Source organism: Pelophylax lessonae, assembly GCF_965119305.1.
Source record: "Pelophylax lessonae genome assembly, chromosome: 2".
NCBI classification, from domain to species: Eukaryota; Metazoa; Chordata; class Amphibia; order Anura; family Ranidae; genus Pelophylax; species Pelophylax lessonae.
The window spans coordinates 550,883,606-550,896,820 of record NC_138769.1 but is presented as its reverse complement, the minus strand read 5'-3'; the positions used below and the strand labels follow the sequence as shown (position 1 = coordinate 550,896,820).

Sequence of the window (13,215 nt, the reverse complement as noted above, 5' to 3'; positions counted from 1 at the left end):
ACGCAATTTTTAAAGTCGTTTTTAGGGGTGCAATTTAGAATGAATGGCACCCATACACGCATTGCACCGATTACCACGCAATCTGGAATCGCAGCTCGCATTGCGGCGAATCCGCCCCGTAATTCCAAATTACCCACATGTGAAAGGGTGTCTCATTTTGCAGGTAACAAACAGCTTTTCCTCAGAACAAAAACAGGTAGGACTCTGCAAAAAAGTTTGTTAAAATTCGTACAATATTTATTGGTCACCCAGAGGGGGTTGTTTTTTTTCTGAGCAAAAGTGGAGTTATTATTTAAATAGTGCATTGTGCATTTCCCACTTGCGGACTGCCGCAGGACTATTTACTGCGGCAGTCAACCCCTCCTGGGCAAAGCGGCATAGATCCCGCCCCCACTCGTTCACTGAGATCCCCGCGCGTGTGACCGGCGGCTCCGATGTCCGCCGGCCACTCGTGATCTCCCGCAGGAGAAGGAGAAGGACAGATGGCTGATGTAAACACAGCCGTCTGTCATTATCCCTGATGTAAGTACAGAGGCTATGCGATCCTGCTATGTAGGATCGTATGTCTCTGTGGTTACATCACAAGCCACACCCCCCCCCACAGTTAGAATCACGCCCCTAGGGGAACACTTAACCCCTTGATTACCAATAAAGTTAACCCCTTTCCTGCCAGTGTCATTTTTACAGTAACAGTGCATATTTATAAAAGGGGAATGGTCTTTTGAGACCAAATACAGCGCTTGCTGTTAAATAAACTAATGGATAGCAATATCCATTCCAAATTCTATGATAAATGTGAGTATGTAAACAAAAGATATATCATGAATTAATATCAATAAGAAATACGTGGATCATCAAAATTCCCAATAAATAATTAAAACAGTGTCATAAAGTGCATAAGTGACTAGGGGTATAAATAATAAAATTATAAATTAATAAATCACAATCAACAATATAAAATTGAATAAATGAACAGTCCAGAGTAAATGGTGACTTTGTGCTCAAAAAAAGGTATAATGTCCTTAGTGAAAGTAAATCTTCAGAATTCAAGGTGCACGTGCTCAGGCTTGATTTGCTATGTCAGCAATTTCTGGTCCCAAGTGAATTAATAAGTTGGGTCACTTACCAGATCTAGTGGGTCCTAAATGCCATATGGCACTAGAACCATTCGGCCATATGGCATTTAGGAACCATTAGGCCATATGGCATTTAGGACCCACTAGATCTGGTAAGTGACCCAACTTATTAATTCACTTGGGACCAGAAATTGCTGACATAGCCAATCAAGCCTGAGCACTTGCACATTGAATTCTGAAGATTTACTTTCACTAAGGACATTATACCTTTTTTTGAGCACAAAGTCACCATTTACTCTGGACTGTTCATTTATTCAATTTTATATTGTTGATTGTGATTTATTAATTTATAATTTTATTATTTATACCCCTAGTCACTTATGCACTTTATGACACTGTTTTAATTATTTATTGGGAATTTTGATGATCCACGTATTTCTTATTGATATTAATTCATGATATATCTTTTGTTTACATACTCACATTTATCATAGAATTTGGAATGGATATTGCTATCCATTAGTTTATTTAACAGCAAGCGCTGTATTTGGTCTCAAAAGACCATTCACCTTTTAGCACACCCTTGTTCCTACAGCAGCTGCTTTTTCATTAATTAATGAATTTATTTATTTATTTACTTACTCTCAGGTATACAGATTGTTTGCACATAATAATACACCCTTTCCCATCGGCGCGTGGAATATACTTTGTATATATATTTTTTTCAGTGCATATTTATAGCACTGATTACTGTAGTAATGTCACCGGTACTCCCAAAAGTGTCAAAAATGTCAGTCAGGGGTCCGATCTGTCCGCCGCAATGTCACAGTCCCACAAAAAAAAACGCAGATCGCCACCATTACTAGTTAAAAAAAAAAACAATAAAAATTACATAAATCTTTTCCGTAGTTGGTAAACGCAATAACTTTTGCGCAAACCAATCAAAATACGCTTATTGCGATTTTTTTTTTACAAAAAATATGTAGCAGAAAACAAATTGGCCTAAAATGTTAAAAAATTTAGATTTTTACATTTTTTCTTTTGAGAATTTTATATAAAAAATGTGAAAAATATTGTTATTTTTTCAAAATTGTCGCTTTTTTTTTTGTTTATAGCGCAAAAAATAAAAATCGCACAGGTGATCAAATACCACCAAAAGAAAGCTCTGTTTGTGGGAAAAAAAAGACGTCAATTTAATTTGGGTACAGCGTCGCACGACCGCGCAATTGTCCGTTAAATTCACGAAGTGCCGAATCGCAAAATAGGGCCTGGTCTTTGAGCAGCCAAATCATCCAGGGCTTAAGTGGTTAAGTACCTTACTCCCAAGTCTTGATTCCAAATTCCTCTTCTTGACTTAAGCCATCCTACAGTGTAAAGCTTTTCATAAGCTGATCCAAAAAATGAACAGATTCCCCCATCCACACAATCAAGGTCGTATAAAAGAATGCTCTCCGCTGTGCTATTGTATTCTGACAGCAAGGACTCCTCTACTGTCAGAATACATTGGTCAGAGCTTCAACCGATTGGCTCCATATGCTGATTGAATAAAAATGTTCCAACACCCTTGTCCGAGAGAAGCAGATCACATGATAAACTTCTCTTGACTACTGGACTGAAGTCCGCAGGATCATTCAACTGATGACTAATTATGCTATCCCTGATGACCCTGCCTTCTTCTTACTCCACTGTTCTGCTATCTCACCGACACAATATAAAACTTCCGTTGTCCGCCACCTTACGAATGCTGCTAAATCGTGTATTGGCCTCCGTTGGAAGGACACAGCCCCACCCACGATCTCACTATGGTTGCATAGGGTGAAGTCGATAAATGGCTTTTAGGACCTAGTACTTACCGCACTGGGTAGAAGGGAACAGTATGCCAAAACATGGGATTGTTGGAACTTGTTCATACTCTTGGATGAGGGCTGGTCCTGCTGCTGGTCATTGAGTGATCAGCCGCGGAGTCACCCGCACGGGACGCCCATTTCCTCGCCTTCTGTCTACATCTCTCTTCTTCTTTCCTCTCTCCCCACCCCAGTGGTCATTGTTGTCTCCCCGCTCCCCCCCCCTCCCCCCCCCCCTCTGCTTCCCCCCTTCCCTCATACAGCATAAAACATCTATTTTTTCTCTTGCATCCACATTTTGCATTCATATACATGCTCGGTTTTGTGTTGCATACCCCCATTGTACTCCTTCAGATGTTGTTTCTGATTTACTGCCGTTGGGTGAGCACTTACTGTCTGCACTGTTTTGCTTCGATTTACTAATTCTGTTTTTGTACCTTACTATATGTTTGTATCTCTTGTTTTTTACTTCTAATAAAGAATTAAAAAAAAAAAAAAACTTCTCTTGAGTGAGAATGGCCATTTTTGGATCAAAATTCGGTCAGTCCTTGCTGAACAGATTAGTGATCCATCTATGACCAGCTTACTGGATCAAAGTTATCGTTTTCTCTATGAGCAAAGCTAATTTCCTGACCCAGGCTTTTTTCTGTGCTTCTAATCTTTTTAGAAACGGGTCCCCTCACTGCCCCCATGTGTTCTCCTGCCTCTGCAGCCTATAAAAGAGGACCTGGCCACTGGAAGTGTCACTTTCACCAATGGGATGTGTCCACCTCCCGCAGGAACAGGCCATGTTTTTCAGGAGGCCAACATTTCTGTATTAAGAATCCTTTTTTTTATAGGTCTTATTAAATATTCTAATTATTGAGATACTGAATTTTGTTTTTTTACTAGCTGTAAGCCATAATCCTTAAAATTAAAATAAAGAAATGCTCTGTATGTAACGCATCTATATAAAATATGAGTTTCACTTTTTAAAATCACTTACTGAAATAAATTAACTTTTTGATGATATTCTAATTTTATGAGATGCACCTGTGTATATATATATATATCATATAAACTTGCAAAAAAAAAAAAAAAAAAAAAAAAGAAGTACCATTTCTATATTGAGCGATAAGAAAGAAATATTTACTCTGATTTAAAAAAAAAAAAAATCTATCATTTATATGCAGTAGTTATTTGTAGGTGTTTATGTGGTGTATGTTGTGTAAGCCACTTTTTTATTTTGTCTTTGCCATGAGACCTTTTACACCTAGAGACTGTCCTCTCTACACACCTCAAAACAATAAAATTCTTGTAGTCATAACTCAGGTATAAGTTCTACAACGAAGTATTGGATTTCTTCCCTATTAATGAATGTACAAAGACTCACCATTTATAACTGTCCTCCTGCAAATTTCCCACACAACCAATCCATAGGCCCATACATCTGTCTGTTTATAAGATTCAAATGAGTCTGTTCGAATGGTCTCATCGAGGACCTCCGGCGCCATGTAACGCTTGGTTCCAACTCTTGGGTTATTACCAATGTCAAGATAATCATCATTCGGATTGTGCATCACTGCAAGACCTGTAAAAAAAATTGTAGATTTTTTCACTTAAATTTTGTAATGGAGCAGAGTAAAGAGAAAATGTACAAATATTTACATGCTTCAATTACTGAACTGAAAGGTTTTACAAAATAATAAAGAAATACAGATAACAAGTAACATGTACATACCGTTTGTATGTATATACAAAATGATGACTGCATATAATACAGAATTATGACATCAGTGCACATATTAACCGCTTGCCGACCGCCCGCCACATATATACTGGCTCAGCTGTGGCTGCGCGAATCTCCGTACCTGTAAGGCAATCCACAGCCACGATTGCCGCCGGGCACCCGCAATCACTCCCCGTGGAGAGAGAACAGCGGTCTGCTCTTGTAAACACAGCAGACCGTTGTTCTCTCAGGAATCAGTACAGAGAGCCTGTGATCCTCCTATTTAGGAATCAGTACAGAGAGCCTGTGATCCTCCTATTTAGAAATCAGTACAGAGAGCCTGTGATCCTCCTATTTAGAAATCAGTACAGAGAGCCTGTGATCCTCCTATTTAGGAATCAGTACAGAGAGCCTGTGATCCTCCTATTTAGGAATCAGTACAGAGAGCCTGTGATCCTCCTATTTAGGAATCAGTACAGAGAGCCTGTGATCCTCCTATTTAGGAATCAGTACAGAGAGCCTGTGATCCTCCTATTTAGGAATCAGTACAGAGAGCCTGTGATCCTCCTATTTAGAAATCAGTACAGAGAGCCTGTGATCCTTCTCTTTAGGAATCAGTACAGAGAGCCTGTGATCCTCCTATTTAGGAATCAGTACAGAGAGCCTGTGATCCTCCTATTTAGGAATCAGTACAGAGAGCCTGTGATCCTCCTATTTAGGAATCAGTACAGAGAGCCTGTGATCCTCCTATTTAGGAATCAGTACAGAGAGCCTGTGATCCTCCTATTTAGGAATCAGTACATAGAGCCCGTGATCCTCCTATTTAGGATCACAGGTCTCTGTGTTCATTCCACAAGCCCATCCCCCTCACAGTTAGAAAACACCCCCTAGGCATACACATAACTCTTTGATCGCCCCCTGAGTTAACCCCTTCCCTGCCAGTGTCATTATTTCAGTAACAGTGCATATATTTAGCACTGATTACTGTAGTAACGTCACTGGTCCCCCCCAAAAATGTCAAAAATATCAGTTAGGGGGTCTGATCTGTCCGCCGCAATGTCGCAGTGCCGCTAAAAATCGCCGCCATTACTAGTAAAAATAATAAATAAATAAAAATTAATAAATCTTTCCCCTAGTTTGTAGACGGGATAACTTTTGCGCAAACCAATCAAAATACGCTTATTGGGATTTTTTTTACCAAAAATATGTAGCACAATCTGAATTGGCCTAAAATGCTGAAAAAAAAGTAATTTTTACATTTTTATAATTGAGAATGTTCTATAGTAGAAAATGAAAAATATTGTTTTTATTTCAGAATTGTGGTTCTTTTTTTGTTTATAGCGCAAAAAATAAAAACCGCAGAGGTGATCAAATACCGCCAAAAGAAAGCTCTATTTGCGGGAAAAAAAGGACATAAATGTTAAATAAATTTTTGGGTATAGCGTTGCATGACCGCGCAATTGCCCGGTAAAGTAACGCAGTGCTGAATCACAAAAATTGGCCTGGTCATTAAGGGGTTAAAACCTTCCGGTCCAGAAGTGGTTAAAGTCATTTCAAAAGTTGTTTTCAATCTTTTGAAAAATACAACTTTCTTTAAAAAAATCCTTGATCTGTCTATATAGGCACTTCCTGCTTTGAAATGACAATTGATTCCTAGTTGTGCTTCCACATTGCCACCATGTATCTTGCATCCCTGATGGCTGTGTTGACACATTTGTCACAGGCACTGTCCTCTATTATCACTTTTGGTAAGCTCGACCAGAGAAATGCTGTGCAGCTGATGATGGAGGAAGAGCATCTAGGCAGGAAGTGGCTGAAATAGGCAGAGGAAATTAGCAGAACTTAGATTCAAAAGGAGAACAAAAGTGCATGAATGCATTATCATATCTAAAATGAAATTGGAAAGATAATAGATTCCATTAATTAATGGGTGCTCAACCTGAGGCCCTCCAGCTGTTGCAGAATTACAAATCCCATGAGGCATTGAAAGGCTGACAGTCAAGCATGACTCCCAAAGACAAAGGCATTTTGGGACTTGCAGTTCTGCAACAGCTGACGGGCCACAGGTTGAATTTGTTAGGGACCACATCTATATAATGAACTTTTGCTACATGTGCAGATACTCACCCAGGTCTGCGATGCAGCATTGTTTGTTGGCTTTCACCAAGATATTTCTACTCTTCAGATCTCTGTGTGCAATGGCGGTTTTTCCTTGAGTACCAAATATTTCCACATGAAGGTGCACCAACCCACAAATAATTGACACTGCAAATTGTAAACAACTTTCAGGGTCAACAGTGTTCCTCTGAAGATAGTCATATAATGATCCATTGTCATGGTAATGAGTGATCAGCCAAAGTTGGGTGCTGGAGTTTCGAGATGTCATGTCCGATGCAATAAATCCTGAAAATGAAAAACTATATGTTATAACGAAGTCATAAAAATAAAGTCTGCTTCCAAAAAACGCAGCCAGCACCATATCAAATCCTTGCTGAAAAGTTTGCTCAGAAATGTGCAAGTTATTTTTATGTAGAAAACAGAGCCCATTTATACATACGGCAGTTCATAAGCAATCAAGCTCTTTGCACAATAGCACTAAAGTGTTTATAAAAATTATCTTTTCATTTCAGTCTGCAGTCAGATTCTTTGTTTTCTAAAAATGACATTGCTTTCTTGAAACTGTGGCAACTGCATCAATGATGAGGGGTCTCTACATATCATAAATTTCCAGTGGATGTAATAGGCTCACAGCTATTTGCAGCAGTATTTCTTGTTTTACATCTTGGGGCACGTGATTATAGAAGGCAGCCCTTCCCATTTAGAACTCATAACTTAAAGCGGTTGTATACTCAAAGGTGAAAAAAAAAAAAAACCCTGCAAGACAAAGGCATAATGAAACACTTACCTTAGAACGAAGCCCCGACACGGACCCCCGGACACTGCTGTGGGAGCGGACATGATCCCTCGGCATCTCTTCCGGGTTCGGCGGGTCCGGCGCTGTGATTAGCCGGAGCCGCGATGACATCACTCCCAAACATGTGCGCGGGAGTGATTTTCTGGCCACTTCCCAGCAAGGAACTCTGAAGGTCCGCCGGTTTAGGTTTAGGAGATATTAATTGTACCTACAGGTAAGCCTTATTATAGGCTTACCTGTAGTTAAAAAATCGCAAAAAGCGGTATACTACCACTTTAATAGACTGGTCTGCTTCTTTTGTAGCACCCTTTAGTGTGTGCTAGAGTTAGTGTAGGGTTTTTTAGTATAGGTAAGCCTGAGCTCTTGAATCTGGGTCAGGGTTCAGTAAGTCAGGTCTAGATGACTCATCCTGACAGCTCCTCTGTTGCCTACGCCTATTTCCTGAAACATTGGAGAATGTTCTAGAGCTAGAAGGCAGGAGGTGAGGAGAAGCTGCCTGGAATATTTATGAGGCCTTGGCCAATCCCCAGAAGAGGACTGGCAGAGGGAGGAGTTTACATCATAGGCATGGGCCATGCCAGCAGGGGTAGTTGGGTGGAAGATGGAGATATAGTGCTAAGGAGGCTGTCAGTTGCCCTCAGGGGTATCCCTTAGTCTGGGTACCCCCTAGTCTGGGGGGTGTCCTGCCTTGGGCCGGGGCTCATACGCTGGAAGGATCATGCCACAACACACGGAGGAAGCCCTTTCTGGAGGCACGGGAGCAAGAAAGAGGACAGCCAGAGTAGGACAGCACTACTAGGGACTTAATGAATCAAGGAGAGAAGACTGCCACATGTAGCCAGTTCTCCCTGAAGACAGCGGTGTGCTTAAGTCTTCATCCTGGAGGACTAGTGTGGAGAAGTTAGCCTGGAGGGCTAGTGAAAGGGGCTGCTGTAGCCAGGAGGGCTGGCAGGGCCTAAAGAGGTGGTGCTGGGAGCAGTGACCACTGGGAGGAAATGTGTAATGTTCTGGTACCTTTGGGTACCCTAATTACTCTTTCATAAGTGTATGCGCCCCACCATTCTCTTTTGGTAAGGTGCGTATACACCTTTAAGACTGATGCTGTCATCACTGAGCGCCGGACTGGATGGCTATTTAGATCGCCGGCTCTCACTCACATGTGTTCGTTCAAACTGCTTTGTGCCTTGATGCTAACCTGTCTTGAAGCTCTCATGCTTGCAAGCATACCTCGCTGTCGAAACCACGCTGCGCTGATCCCTGTATCCCGCTACCGGATCATCCGCTCTTGCCGAACCTCTCCTCTGCTACATTGCTATTAGTGATAAGTACCCCACAGGGGAAACCTCTATAACTTTCATACTAAAGCTTACACTATCTAGCTCTGCATACTAAGGACTATTACTACATCTGCATTATCTAAGATTGCTAGCTCTTGAGCCTACTACCACCTGTTCTTGCACTGGGTTGATCTCTCTTGTATGTCCACCTGCTACTCTGTCATCTGCTACCATACATGATTGCTAAACCTATCTGCATCCCATCTGCTACTATCTTACTTTCAAGAACATTTCCTTTCAAGTGTCTGTCATCTACCATCTCTACCCAACCTGTCTCTTCAGCCTATCATCACTGTGTTACTATATACATAAGTCACTCTAGGAAACATCTTATTGAGTGTGTGTATTTACTTGCTGAATTGAGATCATCCACACATGATGAGTCATTGAGAGTTGGGAATGGTGTCTCAGCGTTTCTCTACATGACTACTGAAGTGGAATATTTCTGCAGCTGAAAATCCACATCATACATAAAACGCAGGAGCGTTACAGATTGAACGAACCACAAATGGATTCAGCAGAAATAACCACTCAGATGACACAATTAAAACAGCAAGTGCCTGCGTTAATACACGCACTTGCTGAATTAAAAGAAGACAATCAGGCTCTGTCGCAGCAGGTAATTAGACTGACACAACTTACCACTGCTCAGTCCCCTGAACCCAAAATAAATCCTCCTTTGGTATTTACAGGCGATCGCAAAAAATTTCGCGAATTTAAAAACGCATGTGAGTTACTTTTCTTGCTAAAACCCCGTACCTACCTTACTGATCACATTAAGGTTTGTACTATTATTTCTTACCTCACAGGCGATCCTCGGGCCTGGGCAGACTCTCTTTTTGAGAAAAGCGACCAGCTTCTCAACTCCTATGCCTTGTTCCTAGCAGAACTCACTAGCCTATATGATGATCCCAATAGGCAGAGTACTGCCGATCTTCAATTAAGATCCTTGAAACAAGGTGGGAGACCTGTAGAAGACTTTGTCGCAGAATTCAAGAGATGGACCCTTGATTCAGAATGGAATGATGCATCTCTGAAATCCCAATTTAGGCTTGGCCTATCAGAGGCCGTTAAAGACGAGCTCGCCCGAGCGGATCTGCCAAAAACCCTGGATGCATTGATACAACTCAGTATCACCATAGATAGAAGACTACGAGAAAGAAAGGCTGAGAAAATGGGAATGCCATTATCCAGTTCTTCTCGGATTTCGGCCGTTGACCCCGTTCCTATGGAGGTAGGAACCATACGCCCACCTCTATCAACTATGGAAAGAGCCAGAAGACGATCTGGTAATCTCTGCTTGTACTGTGCATCCCCGGATCACAAGATAAACGTCTGTCCCCTAGTCTACAAAAAGAAGGGTGAGTGTTCACATGTCCTCCTAGGGGGATTGACAACTTCAATCACTAACCCTTACCTTTCTGTTTGCTTAACATTACAGTGGGACCAGAACAGGATTACTACTAAGGCCATGATTGACACAGGATCTTGTGGAAATTATATTGACATACGTTTTGCTGCTTTAAATAAAGTTCCTATTATTTCTAAACTTAAACCTGTCTCAGTGAGTCTTATTAACGGTGTTCCTTTATCCTCTGGTCCGATCACTGATCAGACACAGGCACTCCTAGTCACTACTAACGGGTCTCATATGGAGACCACTACCTTCGATCTAATACCTTCACCCCACTTCCCATTGTTTTGGGACTTCCCTGGTTGCACACACATCAACCAACCATAGATTGGAAGGAACGGACCCTGACCTTCCTCTCTTGCTATTGCGAGGGTACGTGTAACCTCCCGTCTTTCGTGAAGATCCTGTCTGTGGTGACAGATGAGATTGCACCACTATGTTATCAGGATCTCTCTGAGGTTTTTCTTGAGAAAAATGCTCAAGCACTACCTCCCCATCGAGACTATGATTGTAGCATTGATCTACTCCCAAATAGCAAATTGCCGTTCGGTCATGTTTATCCTCTTTCACAGGATGAACTTTCCCATCTCAAAGACTATTTGGATGAGAATTTGGAAAAAGGTTTTATTAGACCTTCCACTTCTTCCACAGCAGCAGGACTCTTTTTTGTCCGCAATAAGGACTCAAGTCTCAGGCCTATCATCGACTATAGGCAATTGAATGCTATTACAATAAAAGATCGCTATCCTCTACCGCTTATCCCTGAGCTCATTGAGCAGGTGCGTGGAGCTACCTATTTTTCAAAATTGGACCTGAAAGGAGCATACAATCTCATTCGAATCCGTGATGGACACGAGTGGAAGACTGCATTCAGAACCAGATACGGATTGTTCGAATATCTTGTAATGCCATTCGGGCTATGCAACGCCCCTGCAGTTTTTCAACGATTTATAAACGATATTTTCAGAGACTTACTAGATGTCTGTGTTGTGGTATATCTGGACGATATACTTATATATTCACGATCCCTGTCTGAACACCTACGACATGTAAGACTAGTATTATCGAGGTTGCTTGCACACAACCTTTATGTGAAACTGAAAAAATGCTTGTTTCATAAAGAAGAGGTACTGTTTCTAGGCTACATCATATCCAAAACAGGAATCGAGATGGACATGAGTAAGATATCCTGCATTCAGGATTGGCCTACACCAACCACACGCAAGGCGCTACAGCGATTCCTTGGATTTTCGAATTTCTACAGGAAGTTCATTAGAAACTTCTCTGCCATTGTGAGACCCCTCACACAGCTCACTAGCATTAAAAAAACATTCAAATGGTCAGATGAAGCAAATAAAGCTTTTCACCTGTTAAAGACAAGGTTTACTTCTGCTCCCATACTACGCCATCCAGACCCATCCCTCCAATACATTCTGGAAGTAGATGCGTCAAACATGGCAGTAGGAGCAATACTCTCCCAATGACCAACTCACACTTCACCACTTCATCCAGTCGCCTTTTTTTCTAAATCCCTAAGCAGTCCAGAGATAAATTACCCCGTGGGTGAAAAGGAACTGCTTGCTATAAAATTGGCTCTGGAGAATTGGCGACATCTACTCGAAGGCACCCAATTACCAATACTTATATACACGGACCATAAAAATCTCCAATATCTTCAGACTAACAAAACTCTCTCGCACCGACAGGTACGATGGTCACTATTGTTTCTAAGGTTTAACTTCCTAGTGACTTACACACCTGCAGATAAGAACAAAAAGGCGGATGCACTATCACGACTAACTGAAGAAAACTACTTTGAAATCCCTTCCGTTCCTATAATACCTCACAAACGCATTATTGGAGTTGTCCGTTCCTTGAAGGAAGAGGTTTTGCATGGTATAAGTTTGGATTCACCCCCACCACAACTAAATACTGATGCAGAAGGCTTCCTCTACTACAACGACAAACTTTACATACCACCTACCATACGCACCAAGATCTTGGAATTATCGCATGATGTGCCTATGGCAGGACATATGGGTATGACAAAGACTCTTAATCTGATTACCAGGCAATTCTGGTGGCCTGACATGAAAACATCTATACAAAAATTCGTCTCTTCATGCAATGTCTGTGCCAGGTCCAAAATTGACACTACGAGACCATCTGGTCTACTATGCAGTCTACCAATACCCCAAACTCCATGGGAAGTTGTGTCCTTGGACTTTATAGTGGAATTGCCTCCTTCCAAAGGATTTAATACCATCTTAGTGTCAGTGGACCATCTGACAAAAATGGCACATTTCATTGCTATTCGCAGACTACCTTCGTCTAAACAAACGGCAGAACTCCTGATGAAACATGTCTTTAAGTTACATGGTATCCCAAAAACTCTTCTGTCTGACCGTGGATCACAATTTATTTCCAAGTTCTGGCAAGAACTATGTCACATACTACGGATCGAGCGGAAGCTCACTTCTCCTTACCATCCGCAGACCAACGGACAGACTGAAAGAGTCAACCAATGCATCGAGCAATATTTACGTTGTTACACTTCTTACCAACAGGATGATTGGGTGGATCTTCTCCCTCTGGCAGAATTTGCCTACAACAACGCAACCCACAGTACGACCAAGCAGAGTCCGTTCTACTTGAACTATGGGTTTCATCCCTCTATTCTTCCACCACGCATCCTTCCTTCAAATAACCCAGTAGCTTCAGACTATCTTACCCAAATAAAGGACTCTCTGGGTTTGCTTAATACTACCATTGCACACGCTCATAGTCAACAAAAGAAGTACTATGATCTTCGCAGAAGACCTACTCCTCAGTACGCTATCGGGGACCTCGTTTGGCTCTCAACTAAAAATTTAAGACTGAAAATCCCTAGCAAAAAGCTTGGACCTCTGTTCTTGGGACCTT

The 13,215-nt window shown here is 41.5% G+C and overlaps 1 protein-coding gene across 1 annotated transcript in view; it reads right to left on the bottom strand.

Annotated features, from left to right (window-relative positions):
• Positions 1-13,215, bottom strand: part of ACVRL1 (activin A receptor like type 1) — a 178,713-nt gene that overhangs the window by 33,868 nt on the left and 131,630 nt on the right. The window contains exons 7-8 of the mRNA XM_082245497.1: positions 6,756-7,031; positions 4,293-4,490 (exon numbers count right to left, since the gene is read on the bottom strand). Coding sequence (XP_082101623.1) covers positions 4,293-4,490; positions 6,756-7,031 — 474 coding nt within the window. The remainder of the gene's footprint in view (positions 1-4,292; positions 4,491-6,755; positions 7,032-13,215) is intronic.